The sequence below is a fragment of the Mesoplodon bidens genome (genome assembly GCF_964165515.1).
Source record: "Mesoplodon bidens genome assembly, chromosome: 11".
Lineage (NCBI taxonomy): Eukaryota > Metazoa > Chordata > Mammalia > Artiodactyla > Ziphiidae > Mesoplodon > Mesoplodon bidens.
Window position 1 is genome coordinate 58,204,340 of NC_138167.1, and position 24,399 is coordinate 58,228,738.

Here is a 24,399-nt window from a genome sequence, read left to right on the forward strand (position 1 = left end):
TCACGAGGCAGCCTTTTATCTGTGCCGCCCCATTTGACTGTTGCGATAACTGAGTGCGCGTTAGAACACACGTCTGCGTGTGTAAAGACCCCCGAGCTCTGTGCATTAAGATGCATGCACTTCGCTGCCCCTCTGTCAAGCCGCTGTCAAAAAGGTGAAAACAGCCCCCAACAGAAGGGCGCCTCCGAGGTGCCCAAGGTGAACACAGCTCCGTCCTCAGACGAGGAGCCCTGGGGTCCCTGGTGCCTTCTGCTGGAGCCATCATGGGACAGCGGAGATGCTCTGGCCGCCGCTGGCAGGCGTTCCAGCCTTGCCTCTGGGAGCACCATGTGAGCAGGTGTCCCGAGCGGGTGGGCCTGTGGGCACGCTGGGGCTTGGGCTTTGCGTCTGCCCGGATGCTCTCACTGACCCCTGGCCTGTGCTTGGTGTGGAGCTGCCCCCTTGGTGGGTCTCCCCTGTGCACCCCGGGCAGGGCTGCCCTGTGTGGCGCGTGGCCTTCGGCACCGAGGCTCGAGCCGCAGCCGCTGCTTTAAAGAGAAGGACTGTCGTGGGTCTGGACGTGGCAGAGCCGAGGGTGCCGCACAGTTCTGTGCAACTCAGGATTGCGCCTTTCAAAAAACGTGCTCTTGAAATTCCTTAATTTCTGACCTGAAATGTTGATGTTTGGTGCACAGTGGGGACGCCTCCTTGTCCTGTCGAGGTTTGGTTCTCCGCTGCCTCAGTCGTCTTCCTGAGGCGTGTTTCAGCAGCAGGGGTCATGGCAGGGACTGGAGGCTGTCCTGTTGGCCTCCAAGGGTTTCACGCCGGCTTCGCGTCCCCTCATGCAAGTGTTGTTATAAATCCTTCACGCTTTGCAGTCCTTGAAAGGGTGGAGTCTCGCAGGCGGCTTGGGGATGCTCACGGTTGTTCTGGTGTAGGGTGGCCGCCCCCGCTCCGCTGCTTCTGCCTCCACTTACGCCATTGCTCTCCCTCTTGAGGGGACCGGGGCGCCACGGCCCCGAACCCCGTGAGAGTGGGCGACTCTGCAGGGTCGGCCACACCTGGTGAAGGTCAGTGCGCGTGGATGCGTGACTCAGAGAAAGCGGAAACACCCAGGACTCCACCCGTTTTTCTTCTTAGACGTGTGCCCCAAGGGCCGCTGGAGTGACCACGGGTGGACGCAGCCTGCGGGTAGGCGGAGAACCAGGGAGGCGGTGGTGGCCGTGAGGGCGCCGCTGCTCAGAGGTGCGGCGGGACGCACGCAGCGTGTTAACAGTAACGCTGTGGTTTCTCGTTTCCGTGATGAGAGGGCGCCCGTGTCTTGCTTTACAGCTAAACTCTGAGTTTTTCCGTGTTCTAGATTAAATAGGATTGCGAATCAGGTGGCCATTCAGCGGAAGAAGCAGTTTGTTGAGCGTGCCCACAGCTACTGGCTCCTCAAAAGGCTGTCGAGGAATGGAGCCCCCCTGCTGCGCAGACTCCAGTCCAGCCTGCAGTCCCACAGAAACACACAGCAGGTACGTGCCCGCGCCCCCGGTGTTCCTCTGCCTCCAGTGCCTCCGAGGAGCTCGGAGGATGCAGGCTCAGGTGCGTGGCCGGCCTCTCGGGCCAGGGGACCGCGTGCCGGCGTTAGCCCGGTGGGTGCAGGCAGTGCCTCCGTCTGCCTCTTTCCCGATCCTGTGCGCGGGGATGCCTGCTGGGGGTGGAGCAGCAGGGGACCGGGGGCGCCGTGCAGGAGCGATGTAACTGGGGGGCCATGCCGAGGGCGACGAGGGCCAAGACAAGTGAGGGGGGAGCAAAGAACAAAACCAGACTAGCGCTTACGTCTTAGCGGTTGATCTGCGTTCACAGACCCATCTGGTGTGGTAGAGCGTTTCTCTAAAAGGATGGATTTAGAAAGGAAGGGGTCGACTCTGTGAGATGCCGCAAAACAAGCAAGGGTCGTCTGCCCATGTGTGCTGAGGGGCGCCGCCTTCTAGACTCGGGCGCACAGCGGGGGCCCCCTTCCCAACCGGTTCCTGTTGGATCCCTGTGGCTCCCACCGCACCCCGAAGGCTCTGCCATCTGTCCCTGTGCATCATCAGTCGGGGTCCCGGGCGCTGCGTCCGGCATCTGGGTTCCTGGCGTGGAGGGAGCTGCCTCCGCTGAGTTCTGGTCGGGGCAGGACTGCCTGGCAGCTGTGAGGGTCGCCATCCCTGGGGTCCCCACGTCGAGGGAATCAGCTGCCGGTTTCATCCTGGTGTTTTGGGAGCTGCTGCTTCCCGACTCTGCTGTGTCGCTTCTCCTTGGTCCTGGCGCGAGGCCCGGGCTGTGCACCGCCCTGTCCACCTCGCCGGCGGCGACGTCCTTGCTAGGGAGCCCCTTCTCTCGATCTTCCCAGTCCTGCCGTGCTCGCAGCGTAGGTCACTGAACGTTACTAACACACTTAGACGTTCAGTTTAACGTCTTCTTAAGGCTTTTTGAAATCCAGAGGAACCGTTAAGATCCTGGGCCTCTGCGGGCTGGGCCGTGCCCCCGACCCTCCTCCATCTCCGGGAAAGGAGGCACCACAAGGCGACAGGGTGTGCTTCTCAGACCCGCTGCCCCCGAGGGTGTGCTGATGGGGCCGTCTCTCCCCTGGGGGTCCTGGTGCCCGCAGTGCCATATGAGTCCCCTCCCCCGAGACGTGGCACAGGCCTCTGTGCAGACCCAGCGCTGCCGCCCTTGTTTGCCGGGGTGGACCTTGCACACCGAGCGGCTCCCTTAACCCTGGGCTGCGGCTACGGTGGGCGTGTGCATAGAGGCACCGGGAGGTGCCGCGTCCTGAGCCCTGCTGGCCTGCCGGGTGCTCAGCTGTCCCGCGCCCGCCTGCTCGCTCCATCCAGCGTCGGGACCGCTGACCGCTTGTGTTGGTCGTGCTGCCGACCCTGGGGGCTGGGGGCGCCCGTGCTCACCAGTGGGGGCCTGGCCCCCGGGGCTCACCCTCAGCCTTCCGTCAGACCCGGGCCTTTGTTAGTGGCGCCCCGGGTGCTCCTCCCTCCTCCGCACCGGGCCTGGAGTTCGGGTCTCGGTCGGGGCTGTGTCGGAACACGTGCCCGTGGGCCGGGAGGGCCAGCTGTGGGCTGGGGGACGTTCAGGAGGCCGCAGGGCTGGAACCATGGGGACTGAGTTGGCTGGCTTGCTTGGGTGCTGTCTCGGGAGCTCCAGGAAACGGGCAGGGGCGGGGGCCCAGAGCCTGCAGGCCTTGGGTGTCAGGAGAGGGTGCTGGGCCTCTGGGGTGGCGGGTAAGGCAGCAGGCGTCGCAAGATCGGGGCAGCGAGGCAGCACGGAGGCCTTTGTCTTCGCCCGGATGACGGCAGAGAAATGGGAGACGTGCAGAATGCAGCCCCAGGAGTCTCGTCTCGGGGCCCGGGGCGTCGCGGGGTGAACCGCGCTGGGAGTGGCGGCCCGGGGCCTGTGTGGTTGCCGGTGGGACCTGGGCTGGGTTTGGGGGCAGGAAGCTGGGGGTTTGGGGGCGTGTGCACGTGAGGGGCCTGCCTGCACCTCAGGGGAGCGGGGGGGCACTCCTGGGGGAGCACTGCTCTCAGGAGGCCGGCACGAGGGTTCGAGACCAGTCGTGTTGTATCCCCATCCTGCCCCACACGAGGTAAATTTGTAACGATGGGAGGATTCACCCACAGGAAACAGGAAAGGGAAGCGTCAACTCTCTTGGCGGAAGGAATTGGGAGGAACCACAGAGATCTGGGTCCTTATGACTTACACTGAGCCCTGGGGTGCACCTTGGCTTGGCCAGGAGAGGGCTCCGACCGGGTCGTATAGAGCCCAGCTGTGTGGCCTGTGTGGGCAGGGACACGGACGCGGGGCGGCCTGCCACCCGCCACGCTGGGGTGTGAACTCCCGCTTCACAGGAAGGACAGGAGGCAGACGGGTGGAAGGGCGGCACCCAGCTCCTCTTCCCACCACGTTCTAGCAGAGGTTGACTCACGGGGACGTCCGAAACATTAATGTTCCACACGGGACGTTCAAGCCTTGGTGTGATTTTGATGTTCTTTGAAACCTTAAAATTACTTGGTATTAGAGATTAAGCTGACTCATTTAGCCCTGAGCCGGGCCCTGGAAGAGGGCAGGTGCGGCCCTTCCCTTCCGTGGTCGCTTTCTGGTTGGGGACAAACAGATAGATGGAATGAGCTGGCCTGGGGCAGACGAGGTGCCTTGGGTTGTTGGGTGCTGCCTCCTTGGTGGTCTGTTCAGAGTGGGTCCCCTTGGCGGTGACCCTCCCTGGAGCCTGCCCTCCGCCATCCTGCAGAGCCTGCTGGGGGTGAGGGCCTGTGGCGTGTGCTGGGGTGGGGTGCGGCTCCTGTCTCTCCTGTCCTGCCTTTGAGCGAGCGTGCCCGCCCACTCACCCCGATGCGCCCTCTGGCGGGAGAGCGTCCCCTGTCCGCTCTCTGGTGGCTTTGGGACAGCACGGTTGTCTTGCTCTGCTGGGGCAGGGCCACTCGCTGTCCACCTTGCTGCTGCTGATGTCAGCCTCGGGCCGGGGTGGCTATCCCTTAGGGTCTTAGGCCCTTGGTGATGTCCGGGGAGTCGGTGGGTGTGCCAGGGCCTCACCCCGCAGAGCTGGCCTGCCCTGTCCCTCCAGCACAGGGTTTTGATCCGACCTAGGTGGTCCTGACCCTGGGGGGGCGGGTCCTGGCCGTCTCCCTTCCAGGCAGTGGGTGTTCTCCCCTCCTTTGCTGGGTGGACCTCGGCTCGATTGCAAGCCGTCCTCTAAGATCCTCTTTCCTGAGAGTTTTTTGGCACCAGAAATGGCTTCATTACCGCCCCAGTTTATGGAACTTCCCAGGGTTGGTTTTAGGTGAAGTAAGACCACTTGAGCAGAGTCAGGAACTCAGGCCCTTTTGTTCAGAAGAGGCGTGGGCCTCAGTCAGGTCCTGCCAGCAGGTTCCTGCGTGGTGGGGCCGTTGTGTGCGCGGAGGGCGGCCCTCCAGTCCTGCAGCCGGGCGGTGAGCTGGCGGTGAGCACAGCAGATGGGCACCAGGGGCCTGTTGGGACTTACCTGCCTTCCTTGCCCTCATATCAGCTAAACATCCTTTTAGCTGATATTTTCAGAGTGTCTGTTTCAAAGTAACGGACACGATGATTTTCAGACGCTCTTTTGGGGAATTTGGTTTTCTAAACCCACCTTCCAGTGTATTTATTTACTGGCTTTGGTTACACAGCTGATGTTACTGTTAACTCCTGGTTGATGCCTGAGAATTTCAGATAACATAAAAACACACCCAGTGATTGGAATCTGGTGGAGCCTGGAGGACGCCTGGCGGAGAGGAGGCTCCGGCCCAGCCCACGTCCCCGCACCCGGCCCCCTGGGCCTCTCTGCTGCGGTAGAGCGAGAAGAGAGGTGCCTTGCAGCTCGTCATGGGTTCTTTGCCTTCAGACCCCAGGGTCCCAGAGGGCAGCGTCAGCCCATGTGTGGTGGCCTCAGGGTTGATCCTCACCGTTTCCGCCCTCAGGGCTGAGTGCTCCCGGCTGCCAGGTTCAGGCTTCGGACTGGGATAGGACTGGGATAAGCCTTGGGGGCCAGGACCCTGCCTGCTGGCTGTGCTGTTTCCGCTCTGTCTGGATGGGGGTGGAAACCCGAGGGGCAGAAGGGGCCGGGCAGAGAAGAGGGGCTGAGAGTTGTGCTCTGTGTTCCGGCAGCAGTGCCGGCGCTGCTGCCTCCGCTGAGGCTGGAGGTGCGTGTGTCCTCGACGGCAGCAGGGAAGGGGAGCCCCGTGCATAAAGTGGGACTCGGCTTCGGGACTGCTGTAATCGGGAGGGCCCCAGACACCCGCTGGGAGCCTTAGCGGGGCTGGTGTGGGAAGGTGAGGAGCCCGACTGCCCCTTCCTCCTGGAGCTGTGGTCAGGCAAGCCTTCAGCTGAGATGCTGGCACAGGGTGGGCTGAGCCTGGGCACGTGGGCTTCTTGGTGGTGTTGGGCGCAGGCGGTAGAGGGTGGGCGCCTGGGGCTGGGGACAGGCAGCAGCCCTGACCCTCCGGGAGGAGCGTGCTGAGGGCCCCAGTGCCTGTGCAGAGCTGGGGTGGGAAGGAAGTGAGGACGTGCGTGTGGGGGGGGGCTGGGCGGCCTGGCTGGGCGAGGGTCTTGGGAGCCCCCTAGCCGAGGCCGCCTGGAGGGCGCGCTGCCCGGGCGGGTGGCCAGGTCTCTACACCGGCATGCCCTGGTCCCCAGCCCTCGCTGCTCAGCCCCATCCCTCCCCGCCAGCGCTGGCCTGGAGATGGGCTGGCAGGGTGCGCACGCGTGTCCCCAGGAAGGACGTGCGCGGGGCTGAGACGCTGGGGAGGTGGCGCCTGGGCCGTGGAGCCCTTTCTCGGCGGGTCTCTGCGGGGGACGAGGCCGACTCCATTCCTTTCCTCAGAGAGAAAACGACGAGGAGATTCAAGCTGCCAAAGAGAAGCTGAAGTACTGGCAGCGGCTGCGGCACGACCTGGAGCGCGCGCGCCTGCTCATTGAGCTCCTGCGAAAGCGCGAGAAGCTCAAGCGGGAGCAGGTGAGGCCTCCGGGGTGGGGCGGGGTGGGGCGGGGCCTCTGGGGAGGGGCCTCCGGGGCGGGGAGCGGGGCGTGCAGCCGCTGGTCCCCTGGGCCCACAGTCCTCGCCCTCTGCCTCCTCCAAGCCGTCCTCCCTGGTGAGGGGTGCAGACTGGGTGACCGTCGCCCTGGGTGCGGGTGGCTTTGGGGGGTGGCACTGACCTGTCTTGAAGGAGGCTGGCTGGCCTGGGGCGGTGTGGTGTCCAGTGCGATCCCGGGCAGCACGGGCAGGAAGGGGCACCGTGTGTGCCTGTAAAGTGGGCCCCGTCGGCCACGGGGCGGTGTTGAGCGCTTGAGGCAGGAAGTGGCTTCTCAGCGGGAGGGTCCCCTCGGGCCCTGAGACCGCGTGCGCTGGCCCCCAGGTGAAGCTGGAGCAGGTGGCCCTGGAGCTGCGGCTGACCCCGCTCACCGTGCTGCTGCGCTCCGTGCTGGACCAGCTGCAGGAGAAGGACCCGGCCCGGATATTTGCCCAGCCAGTGAGCCTGAAGGAGGTGGGTGTCCTCGCCCTCGCGTTCCCCGTCCTTCCTCATGTCTGCGGTGACCAAAGGGATGAAGAAAGAGCCCTTCCCAGTGCGTGTCTGCCTGGCCAGGGGACGGGTTCCTGCGTTTGTACTTCAGGGGCCTTGGCTGGGAGGGTCCTTGGAAGGACCCAGGCTTCAGTTTGGTGTGTCTCACTGCTGCCACTCAGTACTGTGTGAGCATTGTGCGTGTGTGTGCACGTGTGTTCACGTGTGGATGTGCACGTGTGGCTGCCTTACGTGGCAGGTGTGCTGGTTATGTAGCATGAATGAATCCTGTTTTGTCTGTAAATGGCTGTTTTCTTCCCTGGAATCAGGTTCCGGATTATCTGGATCACATTAAACACCCTATGGACTTTGCCACGATGCGGAAACGGTTAGAAGCACAAGGGTACCGGACTCTCAGGGAGCTGGAGGAGGACTTTGACCTTATCGTGGACAACTGCATGAAGTACAACGCCAAGGACACGGTGTTCTACCGGGCCGCCGTGCGGCTGCGTGACCAGGGTGGTGTGGTGCTCAGGCAGGCCAGGCGCCAGGCAGACAGCGTCGGCTTCGAGGAGGCCTCAGGGATGCACCTGCCCGAGCGGCCCCCCGCGGCCCCCCGGCGGCCTTTCTCCTGGGACGACGGTAAGCGGGGCTGTCTGGGAACAGGCGGGAGGGTGCTCCCCCCGCAGATGCCGTGCGGGTAGGCCCAGGAGAAGGGGGGTGGGAGCCACACACTGACTTGAGGTTTCTTAGTAGCTTCGTGAAAAAGTGGAAAACAGGCAAAACTTATTTTAGTAACTTTTTTTTTTTTTTTTTTTTGCGGTACGCGGGCCTCTCACTGCTGTGGCCTCTCCCATTGCGGAGCACAGCCTCCGGACGCGCAGGCTCAGCGGCCATGGCTCACGGGCCCAGCCGCTCCGCGGCATGTGGGATCCTCCCAGACCAGGGCATGAACCCGCGTCCCCTGCATCGGCAGGCGGACTCCCAACCACTGCGCCACCAGGGAAGCCCCTTTAGCAACGTATTTTTAACCCACTGTGTCGCAGTATGGTGATGTTAACACATAAACGACATCAAATTTACGGAGGATTGCCTCCACTGGCTTCTCATTTCCTCTTTGCCGTGTAGTGTGTATCTTACACTCAGCGCATCTCTGTTCAGGGCAGCCACATTTCAGGGTCCCACTTGAGAGAGACGCGTGGCCCGTGGCCCTGAGAAGGACGGCCTGGGTCGGCCTGATACAGACCAGGAAGCAGTGTAGCCGGGGCCTTGGGCCCACGTGGGCCCTTACAGACTTGGGAGGGCGTCTGTGACCAGAGCAAGGCTGTCGCTGTGCTTGGAAGTTAGCAGGGCACAAGCACGGGGCCCTCTCCCCGGCGGTGCACTCCTTGCGCTGTGGCCTTGGGGGGGCCTGCCGTCCGCTGACTCGTTCGACCCTTGGAAGCTGCTGCCTTGCTACATGGCTCTGCCCCCACCCGCCCCAGGAGCCCCGGGCAGGCAGGGGCGCGGGGCCGCGGAGGTCGGGCCTTGCAGGAAACGGCTGGGCGAGCCGCCACGAGTGCTTGTGTATGCCTCCGCGCCCAGGTTTCACTGAGGGTAGAATTAGGGATGCGAAGTCCAATCCGCTCCTCCCTCAGCATTGGGGTGGCACGAGGGCGGACCAGACACTGGTGAGGCTCCTCAAGCGACGTGTCTTCTGTTTCCGTGAACCTTCTTACCTGCGGGGTTTTGTCGGGATGCTTTCTGCTTTGTTTCCTTATACCGTCGTCTCGTTCCCTTCGTGGACGAGGCGGTGCTTTAGTAAAAGGTTTGCCTGTTGAGGGAGGTGTGTTCCTTTGTCTGGATGGCCGTGCTGCTGTTTTTGTCCCAGTTTTATCTGCGGGGGCTTCTGTAGACTCGTTTTGTTTCTTAGCCGCTTCTCACTGATTTAAGATAATCTGTGCTTTATGAATTTGGGTGTTTGGCTGAAATGGAAATTGCTAGCGATTTTTGAAGTAACTGTGCCCCAAACTCCAAATTATCTGAATTTTGCAGCCCAGTTTTAAAAAAGCCAAACAACAGCCTGGGCCCGAGACTTGGGCTCAGACACCAGTCGCGATGCGCAGACGCCCCACGCTGGCGCCTCCACTCGGGGAGTCCACACCTCCCTCGGGCCCTTTCTTGGAGTCCTCGCTGGGCGTGGGCGGCCGGTCTCAGCAGGGGGGCTCGGTGTCCCTGGGCACCGCCCCTGCTCCCGTGCACCCCCTGGCGGCGGCCCTCGTGGGCGCCACGCGCGGGTGGGGGCCCGAGGCTCCCCGGCGTGGCCGGCGGGGCGGTCCGAGGCTCCTGATGGCCGTGCCTCTGCTTCCAGTGGACAGGCTGCTGAGCCCGGCTGGCAGGGCCCACATGGTCCTGGAGGAGCAGCTGAGGGAGCTGCTGGACGCGCTGGACCTCACGTGCTCCATGAAGCCCAGCGGGTCGCGGAACAGGCGGGCCAAGCTGCTGAAGAAGGAGATCGCCGCCCTTCGGAGCCAGCTGAGCCAGCGGCACAGCCAGCCCCCGGCCGCCGAGTCAGGTACCGCAGGCCTCGAAGAGGACGGTGCTCAGCGGGGGCAGGAGACTGGGGAGGAAGGTAAGCATGCTCGGGGGCACGGGCCAGGAGTGCTCGGAAACCTCGGGCACACGCCGGGCCGTCCGTGCCGTCCGCGCCGCGTTTGGGCACTAACGAGAGTCTAGGGCGTGGAATGAGATTTTTTTCTTAGCTTGGTTCCGGAAAGCTATTTCAGGAGCACCGTTCAGGTCGTCCACAGCCTTGCCGGGGTGGTTGGAGAGTGACGGGGGGCATGACTGTGTGTCGGGTCAGGAAAGTGGAGCAGAGTCGTTGCACCAGGTGCCTGGTGGCCTGCGTAGCTGCGCTCAGCCCTCACTGACTCGCTCCTGGGGGGTGCGAAGGTCCTTCCCGTGCTCCATCGTGGGCCGAGCGCGTGGGACACAGGGCTGGGCCGTACACATGCCCAGAGGAACCCCTACCCGGCAGGACGGGCCGTGGACGCCAGTTCAGCCTGGTCCCTGGGAGGTGCCCTCCAGGCTGGAGCTCTAGGGCGGGCGGAGGGCCCTCCCCTCGTGCTCTCCTTACCTCACCTGAGGGCCAGCACGTTTCAGGCAGCGACATAGGCCGTGGAGTCAGACTCCCTGCCCGCACAGCAGTTGGCAGCTGTTTTACGGGCTTTCTGATTTTTTTCCCCACCGCATCCTGATAAGAACAACAAAGACATTAATCAAACCAGACGCCAAGTTGTTCTATAGCTTAACTTTTTAAAAGAACTGTGGTGTGCCGTGGACGGGCACCAGCCTTGCGGACCTGCCACGTCCTGGTGGTGACTGCATGTGCCTCTGCATGGGCGCTCGTGAGTGGGCTGGCGCTGGGCGTCCCTCTGGCCGAGCGTGTCCTGCATGTCCCTCTACTTTTTTATCCAGTTGTCTGAGGCAGCAGTGGGGCAGGAAGGACCTGGAGCCCTGAGCTTTCTCTTCCCTTAGAGAGTGGCCCTGAGTCGCTCCTGCAGCCTTTTCCTCACGATGGCCTCTCTGTTTGCACGGCTGCGCTGTCAGCTGCAGCTCTGCAGCTTCTCCTGGGTGATGGGAGTTAACGTTCGGTCCGTAGAGTCTGGGGGAGCCTCCCTGCCGCCACCTGCGCTGGCCCTGCCTATTGGGGGTCTGGTTCTGAGGAGCTCTTGCTCAAGGGGACCTTCGACAGCCGGGCCTACCTGGCTTCCCGGGCTATTCCCCCTTCTGTGTCTTTAGGGGTCCTCGGGGTGCAGGGTGGGCCTGGAGCGTGGGTTCCGGCATGGGCGCCTGCTTGCCTCCCAGCCGGCCCCTTACCGCTGCCCGAGCTGCCCCTCCGGCTGAGGGCATGCGTTTCTCTTCTTGTGCAAAAGAGTGGGTTGGGGGGAGAATGTGTCGACAGGTTGGTCCGCCATCAGCTTCTGAGCTTTCCCACTGGGCGGGCGTCCCTGGCGATCCCTCTCGCTGTTCCGTGGGGCTGGTCCACATCGGAGGAAGCAGGTGGAGGCGCAGCAGACGTGAACAGGGAGGCCTGGAGCCGTGCTGGTCAGGAGCGACACGTGGAAGGCGAGGTGTGGGTGGAGAGGAGAAACAGCTGGGCTTGTCAGGGAGGTGGGGGCGCCCCCCGTGAAGCGGCGGCGTGGCCTCCAGACATTGGGGCTGGGGTCGTGTGGATGACACAGGGGTTGGTGGAGGTGGCAGAAGCAGCCATTTGTGAGCGAGTGTAGAAACATGTACTTGGGATCACGGTCCTGGGGCAAAACTCAAGAATCTTCTGAAAGACTCAGGACCACAATATCAATCCGTCACGCTTGAAAGAGTAGTGATTTCTCAACATCAATGGCGGTCTTAGTTGTGATTTGATGTTCACGGGTTTCCGTTGGAAACTTGAGCAGGGAGGAGACGCCGGCGTCAGGCGCCAGGAGTGGCGGGCGTGGGGCTCCGCGCAGCTTGGGGCGGGCGCCCGCGGACTCTGCCCGTGGTCTGTGCGGTACTGGTCTGGGGCCGTCAGCCGGGGAGCCTCGTGCCCGGGTCGTCGGTTTCACACATGGTGAGGTTTCCGTCGAGCAGCGGGGGGCAGGGCAGTGAGGACGGCGTGGCTGAGGCCATGGGCCTGGGTCGCTGAGGGGCCTCTGCCGCTAGCTGTCGGGGTTTTGGTCCAGTGTCGGATTCGAGCCCTGTCTCCACTGTTTCAAGATTGCGTCCGTCTCTTTCCCTGGAGGCTCCAGAGGGACTGCGAGGGTCAGCGCAGCTGAGGCTGGACGGCGCAGTCACGCTCGAGTGAGGACAGGGGCCCCTGACTCGGGAGGGTCGGTGGCCTGGCGTCCAGACAGGTGCCTTGCTGGGTCCCCAGGCCGTTTGTGGCTTTGGTTTGGAAGCGTCTCTTGGGCGGGTTGGCACCACGGGTGTGGACGGCGGAGAAGCTGCCCTGCAGATGCCCCAAAGCAGGGGGGCAGGTGGGGTACCCCGAGTGGAGCCGCCGGGCTGTTCTGTGTGTGATGAGCTCCTGTGAACAGCATTTCAGGTGCTTTGCATCCGTTTATGCCACGAACGAAGAGCGTTTGTTCTAGAAGTCAGTCGAGTGTTTTTCACGAGCGTTTAAGTGGTGTGTGATTGTTTGCAGCCAGTGACTGTACAGGGACTTGCGGTCTCGTGTCGGCTCCGTGTGCACCTCCCCCCCGGGGCCCTGCTTGGCACCTGCTCTGTGTGCGGCGAGCGCGGTGGGGTCATGGGTCTGGGGGCGGGTGGGAGAAAGGGAGGGAGGAGGGCCCCACCCCTGGGAAGATGCCCTTGGCGTTCCTAGTGAGTGACAGGAAGCCTCCCAGTGGTCACTCTGCACGTCCCTAGTTCCCACCTGGTCAGTGTTCCCCATGTGGTCACGAACAGCGGGCGGGGGAGTTTCCTCACCAGCCGTGTGCCGTCAGTGGGACTCAGGCCCTAGTGTTTGCACACATGTGCGAGATGAGTCAGTGTCTCCTTCTGAAACTGACGTTTCTAACAGCTTTTGGTCCAGGAGAGGCTCTCCGCTCATTTTCTGAGTCGCTGTCACGTGCCTTAACAGGGTTTGAGTGGCGTTTGAAAGTGAAGGCCCCTCTGGGGCAGAGCCTGACCACAGCTGCCTGGGCAGAGCTCTCCTGCAGTTCGTGCCACCCTCCTGGGCTCCGAGCCTGGCTGGCTCTCCTCACCATAAGTTGGGAGAATTCTCAAAACATTTGCTCAGAGACATAAACGAACCTTAGAAGTTTTGTAGCTTTTCATTTTCAAAATGACTTTGGATTTAAAATATTAACCTTATGTGTTCTAGACGGTTTTGGGGAGATGTGCAGGTTTCATAAAATAGAAACTGTACTTTCTGATGATATGTACTACTTAGTGTCTTTCTTGTTTTATGTCATACATCCTGAAGCCAGTATCAGCCTTGCCTGGAGAGAAACCTCGGTGGCTTTTATCCCAGAGGGTGTGCCTGCCCTGGCCAGCCCCGTCCTCCCTGGAGAGGCTTCTCCAGCCTCCCGCGGCCCGGGGCTAACACGCCAGCTCTCAGGCGTCTTGTTTCTACAGTTAGTAATTTTTAAAAGTCTTTCTTAAGAGGTTAAAATAGTCTTTGTCCAAAGGTTGTGGTTTTTCTTTTGTTTGTTTTGTTTTTTTGGCGGTACGCGGGCCTCTCACTGTTGCGGCCTTTCCCGTTGCGGAGCACAGGCTCCGGATGCGCAGGCTCAGCGGCAATGGCTCACGGGCCCAGCCGCTCCGCGGCATGTGGGATCTTCCCAGACCAGGGCACAAACCCGTGTCCCCTACATCGGCAGGCGGACTCCCAACCACTGCGCCACCAGGGAAGCCCCAAAGGTTGTGTTTTTATATTTAAAGTCAGACTTAGAAGAAAGAACTTAGGTTGTAATGTTTCTGGAGGTGGCACAGAAGTTAGTGTATCTGAGAACAGAGCGGGAAGTTTTCCTGCTCTCCTGGATCCTTCTCAGCCACTCACCACTCCCTGTTTTTGACATCGACTTAGAATGCCCTGGTCAGAAATCAGATTTATGTGCTGTTTCCTTCTGTCTGCTAACCTTGTGGACCAGGTCAGGACTGTGGGAATGCCCGCTTAGAACCCCTTAGTTACGTGAGATATTTTTCTTCTTCAAGGTAAGTGAATGTTGATTGCAGAAACTGTCATGAACTCGAACGATGTCTTGATGCTGGCGCATGTGCGGTGATCTTCACGGTTGTTTTCAGAGGGTAACTCTGGACACCTGGGCGCCAGGCGCCGCGGCCTCGGTGTTAGGGAAGCGCACACAGGGTGTAACCCGCGGCTGCTTGCAGACAGTTATGTGTGATGCTGTGTTTCCTTAATTGAATTAGTATTTTGGTGGACTTCACATTTGTAGTAAGTTTTATAATAGATTTTATAATTATCAGTTTTCAAAAATCACTTTATTTATAATTTTTTCAGGAGATAAATCTCCCCCTAAACTTGAACCATCAGATGCATTACCTCTTCCTTCAAACTCGGAGACTAATTCAGAACCACCAACCCTCAAACCAGTAGAACTCAACCCAGAGCAGAGTAAACTATTCAAAAGAGTCACATTTGGTAATGAATCACATAGCACTTGCCCTCAGAGCGCACTGGTAATCGGACACCCTCCAGAGCCCACCCTCGCCAGTAGTGGCGATGCGCCGGCGGCGGCCTCCGCGGTGGCGGAGCCATCAAGCGATGTAAACAGACGCACTTCTGTTCTCTTCTGCAAATCGAAAAGTGTAAGCCCCCCAAAGTCTGCCAAGAACACTGAAACCCAGCCAACTTCTCCTCAGCTAGGGACCAAAACCTTTTTGTCTGTAGTCCTTCCGAGGTTGGAGACTCTTCTGCAGCCAAGAAAAAGGTCGCGGAGCACCTGCGGCGACTCCGAGGTGGAGGAGGGGTCCCCGGGAAAGCGCCTGGACACAGGTAAATGCCGCGCCGGCCGCGTTCTGTCTCGGGGCAGGGCGGGGGTGGGGGGGTGGGGGCTGCCAGCAGCTTCGGTGTTTTGCACTCTGTTGTCCACGTAAGAAGACAAATGGTGTTTTTTTCTTCGAGAAGCCCTGAATCATAGGTCTGAGGTGGCGCCACCTTGGGGGGGCTGGGGGCCCTGCTTGTCCCTCCCCTTGGAGAGTCTGGACCCAGGCCGGCTTCCGAGCGAGGCTGGTGCTTGGCTGTGCTGTGCGTGGGCGGGTCCAGGTGCAGCAGGTGACGGCGGGCGTCCCGCAGGCCTCCCTTCTGAGGCCCACAGGGTCTGGGCTAAACGTGGCGGGTCACCCACTTGCTTAAAGCGTACTTTGACATTTTCTCGCCGTTCTATGTGGCTTGGTTGGTACACACACGATGGGTTATCTCCTGCTGAGATAACACTTGAAAGTGTTTCTCATTTATTTCTAAGCTTTTATGGCTTAAGTTCGTCTAATTAACTCACCCAGACATCCACGTGCTGGCGCTCTGTCAGGAATTTCCCTCCAGCTTTGTTTGCAGGAGGCACCTTCCTGCTCTTTCAAAGCCTGTTTCCAGCCTTCTCACTGGGAGGCAAGGGGTTTCTGTGCTGGTAGCCTAGCCGTTTGCCATCCGCGCCCCTCCACGGCGGTGGGCCCGCGGGGCTGTCTCCTGGGGGCGGTCTGAGCTCCCTTGGGTCCCGGATGTGGACCAGAGCCGGCTTGTGTCTGCTACTGCTCCGTCTGCCACATCCAGACAGACTCCTTCGGCGCTTGACTGAGTTTGAGCCACGGGTTCGTGGGGCCGGCTGGGTGCCTCGGCCCCGGGCGTCCACCCTGGAGGGGCGACTGCAGCCCGGCGTGCGGGGAGGTGTGTCGCCTGGCTGGCTGTTCTTCCACAGTAGACTTTTGCACATGCAGTTAGGGTTGTTGAAACGTTACGTTTTGTGATTTTAGTTCGATGGGTCGATATCAAGTTGGTGTTTCTTGATAATTTGCTGAAACTTTATTTCTCAGTGCTGCCAGCTGCTTGAGCGTGTCCCGGATGCAGAATCAGACGGAGCCTGTGTCAGTGCTTGGGGCTCCCTAACTACCCTGGGGCCTTGCTCCGCCGAATTTAGCGAAAGAGCCTCGGCTTGGTTTTCAAGCGCACTGGAGGGTCCCGGCATCTGCACCCGGAGGCAAGTCAGGGCGTCGTGTTCTGGTGCAGCGTGCACAGGGCACTGCAGTCAAGGGCCCTCGGCGAAGCTGGTGTCCGGGGTTGGGCTGCCAGGCCCCGAGGTGGCCCTCGCTGCCTGGCTGTTCTTCTGGAACCGTTGCCCCCCGTGGGCCTTCAACCGTTGGGCTTTCGGGGGCCTCTTGGACTCCCTCACCAAAGGTCCCTTGTAGAAAATCACGTCCCCTCCTTCCAGTTTCTGCGTCTGAGCCGAGGATTTTGCAGGTATTCAGTGGTGATGGTTGAGGCCGGGAGGAGTTTCCCGCAGGCCTTGCAGGAGGGCCGGGGCGCGTCCGAGGTGTCGGCCCCTATGGCCTGGCTCAGGCGGAGCCCTTTGCTTCCCATTAAAGAATGGCGGTGCCTTCAGTGGCATGCGGTGAGTCCTCAGGGTCTGCTCGGCCCTTGGCTGGCCCGTCGCCCGGGCGTCTCGTGGGCTCCGTGGCCGGGTCCCTTGCCCCGAGCGGCAGTCTTTGCAGTCTCGGGACTTGGGGTATTGCGAACCTGCTGTTTTCCAAGGGTCCGTCTGCGCGCTCTGCCTCATAGGGAGCCCGCGGGGCTCCGCAGTACATGCTGCAGGGCCTCCGGGTTAGGGTGAACCCTGCCTTGTTCCTTCCGGGCACTCGGGCCTCTCCTCGGAAGTGCCCGTGGGCGGCGTCGACACACTGGCTGCTCCTCCTGGAGCCGTGCCGCCAGGGCCTGCGTGGTCTCCCGGCTTCCTTCTGTGACCGCTGGCTTGTGGGCCCCAGGCCAGGACACCGTGCTGTCCGTCTCCTCGCTTGAGATGCCTGCGCGTGGCTCCCGTCGTGCGCGTGGCGGGCCGTGTGCACTTGCGCCTGTCGCCGTGTCTGCAGGCTGCTCAGGCAGGAGGCTGCTCTCTGGGGCCTGCAGTCAGACTAAACGGCTTTTTCGCTGTTTTCCAGGTTCTCATTTTAACTACTAACATGCTGGGTAGTTCACTCTTTGGATCCTAATTATTTTCTCTTACTCACCTTGGACTGGAGTTGTGCTACGCGGTCATTTTGGAAAGCAGAAGGATCCCTGCACCCTTGCATTTCACCCAGTTCTTGTGGATGACATAGGAAGCATCCCGTTCAGCCGCCCTCCAGACAAAAACACAAACACCAGCCCTCAGAGGAGCCGTGCCCCACCCCACCCACCCCTCTGTAAGTCAGCGAGATGCCCGCAGGAGCCGGGGACGGCGCCCGTCCTCCAGCTGGCTGGGACCTGGCTGGGACGTCGCTCGGCCTCCCCGTGGATAGGGTGACAATGCAGAAGGAAGCCTCGGGCTGAGGTGCCTGGAGAGCCTGCTGCGTCCACAGATGACTCGCGTGGACAGGGCTTCTGACCCGCCCTTGGCCGGCACGGGACCGGTCTGAGATGACCAGGGGCTCTGGGTTGGGCACTGGGCACGCGGTGCCGGACCACGTGGTGTCAGCCCCGTGTGCCCTCGCTGTCTGCCGTTAGTGCCTCCTGGCCCTCGCTGGGCCCGCCTGCCCTCGCGTGTCTCTCCTCTGGATCCTCCTCCCGCTCTTCCTGGGGCTCTCGGGGAGGCACAGTTCTGTCTCTGGTCGCCAGGAGCGGGCGTCTTGGCTGCAGGCCTGGGGGCCTGGGGGCGTCCTGGCGAGCCTTGCACGCTGCTGCGTCTTCTCGGAGCCGGTCTGGGCAAAAGCAGGATGTTGGGATGTTACTTGATGTGCTTCTGTGTTTTTAGTGAAAGGTGGAAAAACACACAACACACAAAAAAATGCAGTTCTGTTGCCAACAGTAAAAATAAAAACTTGGAGCCAAAATAACAGGCGTGCCCCCTGCTCCGAGAGGCCAGCTGCAGCCCCTGTGCCCGCTGGCCCTGACAGTGTGCGTGTGAGGGGAGCCCTTGTGTCCACACCGTGTGGCTGGCAGGGGGCGCAGCCGCTCCTGTTGCTGTGCCTCTTGCTGGGCTGCCGTCCAGGAGGTCTTCACGGCCCGGCAAGGGCGTGGCGGGGTGGACCTCGGGTGCCCGGCACCCCTGTGGGAGCACCTGGAGGCTTCTTGCCACCCGGCAGGTGCGAGGCGTTCAGGATGGAGTTCGCTGCAGCCACTAACGACGCGCGTTTCGAGAGGCCTGAGGGCCCCTGGACGGCTTGAGCTGCAGCTGGGCCGGGGCTCCCCGCTCGGTGTGTCCTCCTTTGGGACAGAGAAGGGAGTTTAGACTCCGGGGTGCCTCCTCTATCGCCCGAGGCGTCAGCCCTGATTCCCAGGGGCTCTGGGGGTGCAGCTCATGTCTGGGGGGCGTTGGCCTGTCCCTGAAGGCACTTTTCACCGGGTACTAACCTGGCTCTCGGAGGCACTGCGGGGGCACCTGTGTCTGCCTGTGGCTCTGGGCCCACCTCTGTGCAGACCTGTGACCCTGCCCTACTGAGTGTCATTTCAGGTCCCTGCAGGTCTCTGGGTGGCGTGGGGTGGCTTGCGGAGGCTGGCGCTGCTCTGGCCACGCGGCCTTGTGCCCTTAGGCTTGTCTGCTGCTCAGTGGGTGGCACGGGGAAAACCATATGCGACTAGCTGGTCACCCTGGGGGCGTGTGTCCTCTGAGTTCTTAGGGAGACGTTCATGTCCTCTTGTTTCCAGTTGAGGGCTCCTCACTTCTGGATCTTCTCCCCTTGGTGTCACTTGTCACCATGCGTGCTACGTGGGTGATGTCCGTGCCGTCTCCCTGAGGACGACATGAGTGCAGCCTTGCTCAGTGCCCTGGAGCCGGGGCCGGTCTCCCCTCTCCTTTCTCTGCAGTCAGGAGGCCCGTCCTTTGTCTGACCTTCACCACGCGTGTCCTGTGACGGGCACCCTGCCCTTCCTCTTGCCCTTCCTGGCTGCCGCCTCCTGCCTTGGGATGGGGGTGGGTCGCAGATGGCAGGCCCCATGTACTGCTCGCCCCAGCTCTTCCCAGGCGCCGGGTACCTGTCACAGGCGTGAGACTCCGCGTCACCTTCTAGGGCCCCTCTTCCTGCTCTGCCAGGAGAGGCGGACGGGCAGCCCGCTTTGCCGGCGGGAGGTTGGGCGCAGGGGGAGGCCGTCCACGCTGGCTGTGCTTGGAGCAGCTTGGTGGCTGCGTGTCCTTGACCCCTGGGCTGTCGCCACACGGTGCGTCTGGACCTGGCCCAGTGTTGGGTGCTGTCCTGGGGCCTCCCCGGGGGGTACAGGTGGGGTCTTGTAGCAGCGCTGGTGCTGGGCGTGCGCCTGCGTGAGCGCGGCCCCTCCTGGCGGACCTGGGCCCCACGGGCTGGGACCACGAGAAGCGGCGCCTGGGCCCAGCTGCTCCATTTCACGGGCCTGCCTTCCTGAGGTGGTTTGGTCCACGTTCCGAAAATGAGTGCAGCATCCGCCAGTGCCTGCAGGTACTACTTATAAATATGAATTAGGTTTAAAACGGGAAACGCTAAGCTTTTCCTGTAGCCAGTGGTGTCAAGTCTGACAGAGATGGAGCATTACGTCTGACTGGCTCACTTACAGGGAGTCAGGGGCTTCGTTCTCTTCGGGAGCAGCAGAGCGCGCGCTGTTTCTGCACTTGTACTTGCCAGCAGCCGTCTGTCTGTCTAGGTTTACTCGCCTCCCTTTGTTGACAGGAAAGTAATGTGAAGCAGATGAGAAACCCCTGTAATCTGGCTAAACTACTTCAAAAAAGTTTTTTGAAGAAATGGATTTAAAAAATTTTGAAGCACGAGGAGTGGGATTCTTTTCTGGGGAAAAACCACGCCTTCCCTGCAGCCGTCGCACCCAGAGGGGCCGGGCTGGGCCTAGCGGCGCTGGACACAGGCAGCAGCTTGTGGCACCTTCTGACCTGGGGTGTCCTTCCTGCCTCCTGCTGGTGTCAGACTTTTCGGGGGCAGGATGTGTGGTTTGGCTTTGAGATTTGCCTCAATTAAAACACTTCTCAGGTGCTAAGGTGAAACCGTTGGTTTGTTGGGCTGCTTGGGTGTTCGGACCCCTGTGAGCTCTGGCCCCCCGGTGGCGCGTCCTCACCCGTGTGCCTTGGTGCTGATGGTCTCGGTGGCGTCTGGACACAGGGCGCCCACGTGAGCGAGACGCTCATCTTGGGTTTCAGGAGGTCATGAGCGATTTTTGGGGTTCCTGCTAGTGCTTTGTTCTGAAAGGTTTTCCTTAGATGTGGACGTGCTGATCCCCCAGAAGCCTGTGGCTCCCCTCCCTCCCCCCACCCCCCCTGGGGCCCCCACCCAGACTTGGGGCCTCTGTCGGCAGGTGTTGACCGTCCAGGAAGGAGTCGCGGGAGGTCCTCCTTGCCTTTGTGGGGCCTGTTTTTTAAGAGCACCTTCTGGAGACCAGTGTGCCCTGACTTCGCCGTGGCTTGTCATCTCCGTTCAGTGCGCCCTGTGCCCCTGTCCCAGTGTTCTGAGCGTGCTGGGTGCCGGGGTGGGCAGGGCGCGATTGTCTGGCGTTGTCCCCGGTTTAGAGAGGGCAATGGCGCGGGCACCTGCCGCGGGGAGCTGAGCTCAGGGCCACGTGCGTCTGTGTTGCAGGGCTCACCAATGGCTTTGGGGCCGCGAGGAGCGAGCAGGAGCTGGGTGGCGCCCCGGGGAGAACGGCCGCGCCCCGCCGCCGCTGCGCCTCCGAGTCCAGCGTCTCCTCCAGCAGCAGCCCGCTCTGCGACTCCAGGTGGGCGCCGCCCCGAGCCCCCTGCCCGCCCACCCTGCCTCCCTCCCTCCCTCCGGGGCAGTGTCTGTTCCGCAGTAATCTGCTTTGTAGAATTTCACCAGAAGGGGGAAGGCAAACCCCACAGAAGTCTAACTCGAGTTGCGAATGCATGAGTTACGTCTATACTTGGTTTTTTCCTGCTGAGTCTTGCCTTTACCAAGATGGTGGCTGGCTGGGAAGTCCCTGGTGGTCCAGTGGTTAGCACTCTCACTGCCGGGCCCAGGATTGATCCCTGGTCGGGGAACTAAGATCCCACGCGGTGGGGCCCCCCCAAAAAAAGGTGGCCAGCACAGCCCTGCGGTCTCCCTTCCCTCCTGACCCCTCCCCACCTCCCCTCATGCAGGGCCCGCGGCTGGGCTCTGACGGCCCCCTCTTTCCCTCCTGAAGCTTTAGCGCGCCCCCGTGCGGCCGGGGCAAGCCCGCCCTGGTCCGCAGGCACACGCTGGAGGACCGCAGCACGCTGATCTCCTGCATCGAGAACGGGAACTACGCCAAGGCAGCCCGCATCGCGGCCGGTGCGTCCATGCCCGCCGCCGCCTTGTGCGCGGAGCGGGAGATGCTGGGGACCCGGGGGCCGGAGGTCTTGGAGCTGGGGGAGGGGTGGGGTGCAGGGCGACGCGGTGTCGCGGCTTGAGGGCGGGTGCGGAGGCCCTCAGCACCACGGCAGGCGCTGGGCCGGCCTTCTGCCTCCCCGGGCTCTCGCGCCCTCAGGCCGGGCCGGGCGCACCCCCCAGGCCCGTCTTGCCGCCCTGGGGCGGCCTCAGCTGTGCGCGTGTGGGGTCCCGGGGGCCCTGCCCTTCTGACTCCCTTCTCTCCCTCCCTATTCTTGTCAGAAGTTGGTCAGAACAGCATGTGGATTTCAACTGACGCTGCGGCCTCCGTCCTCGAGCCCCTGAAGGTCGTGTGGGCCAAGTGCAGCGGCTACCCCTCGTACCCGGCCCTGGTGAGCCGCGGAGCCTGTGGGGTGGGGGCGTCGAGCCGCGTGGCCGTGTCCCCGGGCCCTGGGGACAGGCATCCTGTGACCACCTGCCGGGAGACGCACACGGGGGGGTGTCGGGGTGTGGGCGGAGTTCCCTTGAGACCCCCCCCCTCGTCGGGCCCTGGCCTGCTCCAGGGCACGGGGTGCGAGGGCTCCGCCGTGATCCCGTGTCCTCCCTCGGCAGATCATCGACCCCAAGATGCCGCGTGTGCCTGGCCACCACAACGGGGTCACCATCCCGGCGCCGCCGCTGGATGTGCTGAAGGTGGGCGAGCACATGCAGACCAAGGCAGACGAGAAGCTCTTCCTCGTCCTGTTCTTCGACAACAAGAGAAGCTGGTGAGTGCCCGCGGGCCCTGGTGCATCCGTGTGGTCCCGCCGGGCCTGCCACGGGCTCCCAGACCCCTGTGCTCTGCCAGCGGATGCCCCTGCCTCGGCCCCCGACGTGCCGCGGTCCAGACCCTGACCTGAGTGCTCGAGGGAACCGCCACCCTGCCCTGCCCTTCTGGGGCCAGGCTCCTCTGCCCTCTGCACTGTGGCCCTTTCTCTGCCCGAGGCTGCTCGGTGGGGAGCCGGCCGCAGTGTCCCGTGCGGGTGCATTGGGATTGTGTGTCTTGCTGCCCCCTGCCCCCATCTTTTTCTCCCTCTCGCTGACCCGGGTGGCCCCCCTGCTGGGTTCCCTGTGGCTCAGTGGGTCTCCCGGACCCGTGGCCCTGCCCTCCACTCCTTGCCGTGTGAGTGCACGTGTTGTGTGTATGTCTGTGTGTGTGTGCCCGTTGTCACGTGTGCGTGCCCCTTGGTGGCCACTCAGGCGTGGCGTGGACGTCTGAGGGCTGCAGTGGCCCCCCAGGAAGTGACACCGAGGAGAGGAGGTGACCACTGATTCCGTGCTCGGGCGCTTTCCGAGATGCCACTTGGCCTGAAGTGCCCGACGACGTGGAGGCTGGGTGTGTGCATGGTGGCCGAAAGGCAGGTTGACACTTGCGCGGCCTCACAGTCCATTCTCTTCCTTCAAAGGCAGTGGCTCCCGAAGTCCAAGATGGTTCCCCTCGGCATTGACGAGACGATAGACAAGTTGAAGATGATGGAGGGGAGGAACTCCAGCATCCGGAAGGCGGTGAGGATCGCCTTCGACCGCGCCATGAACCACCTGAGCCGCGTGCACGGGGAGCCGGCCAGCGACCTCAGCGACATAGACTGACGCGGCCGTGGCCTTGTCCATAGTGTCGATACGCTGTACATAGTGTATATTGTTCACCACTTAACTTATTCTGATTTTTAGGTGTAGTTTAATTCTTTCTCCCAGGGAGGGGGAGGTTTTATTTCCCAGTTTTCTATTAAATCACCCCCGTCTGGGCGCTCTGTGAATGGCGTGGGCACGTCCCCCGAGTGCAGCTCTGTGCCCCTCATGGGTCACTCCAGAGGGCGCTGCCGGCGTCACTTTCTTTGATCTGTAGCTGGTTTTTTTTTTTTTAAAGACTTTTGAATGTTTAATAATTTTGTAAATCATACTCTTTACACAGAGTACCACTTATTTAATAGATGGGATGTAAATTTACAATGACAAATGTATTTTAAGAAAGAAAATGACATTATTTTGAATGGTACTTTGTGGAAAGAGGTGGAGAATAAATTTATGCCGCGTGCATCACTTGCAAATCACCAAAAACACTCCGCCGCCCCCGTGAGGGCTGGGGCAGGCGCCTCCTCTGGGCCTCGCCAGCCTCGCCAGCCTCGACCACTCGCCAGCCTCCGCCTGTCCGCTCCAGCCTCCCACGGGTGTGCCTCCCAGCGGATTATTTATTGTAGAAAGTGTATTCATTTGCTTTATAATGAGAGATAAATTTGCAGAAGTATATTGATATGCATTTTTATACAGGCACATAAAAATTCAACTTGCTTCGGGAGCAGGATGTGTTGGTTGTTGTACAAATGACTCTGGCTGTGTTCTTTGATTTTGTAACTTGTAATCTTTTGTTTACAATGAGGGGCTTTCTGTAACTTGTTTTAATTTAGAACACTTTGGTAGCAATAGAAACTTTGGATACATTTTTGTATGGTACATGTGATGTATATAGAATTAGTACTTTATTTTTATTTTTAAGAGGTAAAGCATTATGTTAGGGGAAAAGGTAGGGTGGGTTTCCAAAATTGCATTTTTTATATTAAAAAATAAAGTCAAGATTTGGACGGTGTGTCCCTTTCATTCCTACATCATTAGAATGCCGGGTGGGCGTGCAGCCTGGCGGCCGGGCCGGGGCTGGAGCGAGGGTCCCTGCAGCCGAGGCACGCGACACACCTTCATCTCAAAAAGTGTCATGGGGTGTCATTATTTATTATTTTACCTAATCATATTTTTATTTTAAAACGGTAGTTTAAAATTTTTAAATGTTTTTTTTTTTCAGTCTGCATCGTTTGTAACATCTCCATAGAAACTTGAAAAATAAAACATCTTCCTTTGATAGTTTTGTCCCGTGTCTGACGGACGCTTTCTCTCTGCTGTGGTTCTGGGGTCCTCGAGGAAGGCCTGTTGGGGCCACGTCGCCATGGGTGAGGCCCCCGGCTGTGGTCGGAGAAGGGACGGGAGGGACGGAGGGACGGGGTCTTCACGCCGGAGCTCCTGCCCCAGAGCCTGGAGCTGCACCTGGGGCCTCCTCTGCCCCCACTGCCCCAAGTCACGGTTACGCCGAAGGTCGCAAGGGGCTGCCGCAGCCTGAACTCTGCTGGCGGTGTCCGCTGGCGCCGAGTCCTGCTGCTGTGGTTTCCATGGAGCCCCGCCACCCTGGCCACCAGGACGTGTCCGGGCTCGTGGTGGGGCCTCCGCGCTCAGCTCTGCCCGCCCCGCTGGAGCTGGCCCTTGCTGCCGCTCGGGCCCACTGGGCGGGCGTCCATCCTGTCCCCGTTTGCCCGGGGCTTTGTGGTGTCAGCACCGAAGTCAGCATCCCGGGAGCTCCTCACCCGTACCTGGGGCCCCTGCCAGG

The 24,399-nt window shown here is 61.2% G+C and overlaps 1 protein-coding gene across 6 annotated transcripts in view; it reads left to right on the forward strand.

The window, feature by feature from the left end:
* The window catches only part of BRD1 (bromodomain containing 1), a 35,052-nt gene extending 11,176 nt beyond the window's left edge, over window positions 1–23,876 (forward strand). For 3 of the 6 annotated variants that reach the window (XM_081248077.1, XM_081248079.1, XM_081248078.1), the window contains exons 3-13: window positions 1,340–1,496; window positions 6,371–6,502; window positions 6,903–7,031; window positions 7,376–7,688; window positions 9,397–9,657; window positions 14,032–14,526; window positions 20,265–20,400; window positions 20,827–20,954; window positions 21,273–21,382; window positions 21,603–21,757; window positions 22,436–23,876. In XM_081248077.1, the coding sequence (XP_081104203.1) occupies window positions 1,340–1,496; window positions 6,371–6,502; window positions 6,903–7,031; window positions 7,376–7,688; window positions 9,397–9,657; window positions 14,032–14,526; window positions 20,265–20,400; window positions 20,827–20,954; window positions 21,273–21,382; window positions 21,603–21,757; window positions 22,436–22,619 (2,200 nt within the window). In that variant the 3' untranslated portion in view covers window positions 22,620–23,876. Of the gene's footprint in view, window positions 1–1,339; window positions 1,497–6,370; window positions 6,503–6,902; window positions 7,032–7,375; window positions 7,689–9,396; window positions 9,658–14,031; window positions 14,527–20,264; window positions 20,401–20,826; window positions 20,955–21,272; window positions 21,383–21,602; window positions 21,758–22,435 lie in introns of those variants that run through there. The other 3 variants (XM_081248080.1, XR_014016988.1, XM_081248081.1) reach the window with 3 other exon arrangements.
* Window positions 23,877–24,399: the final 523 nt, after the last annotated feature.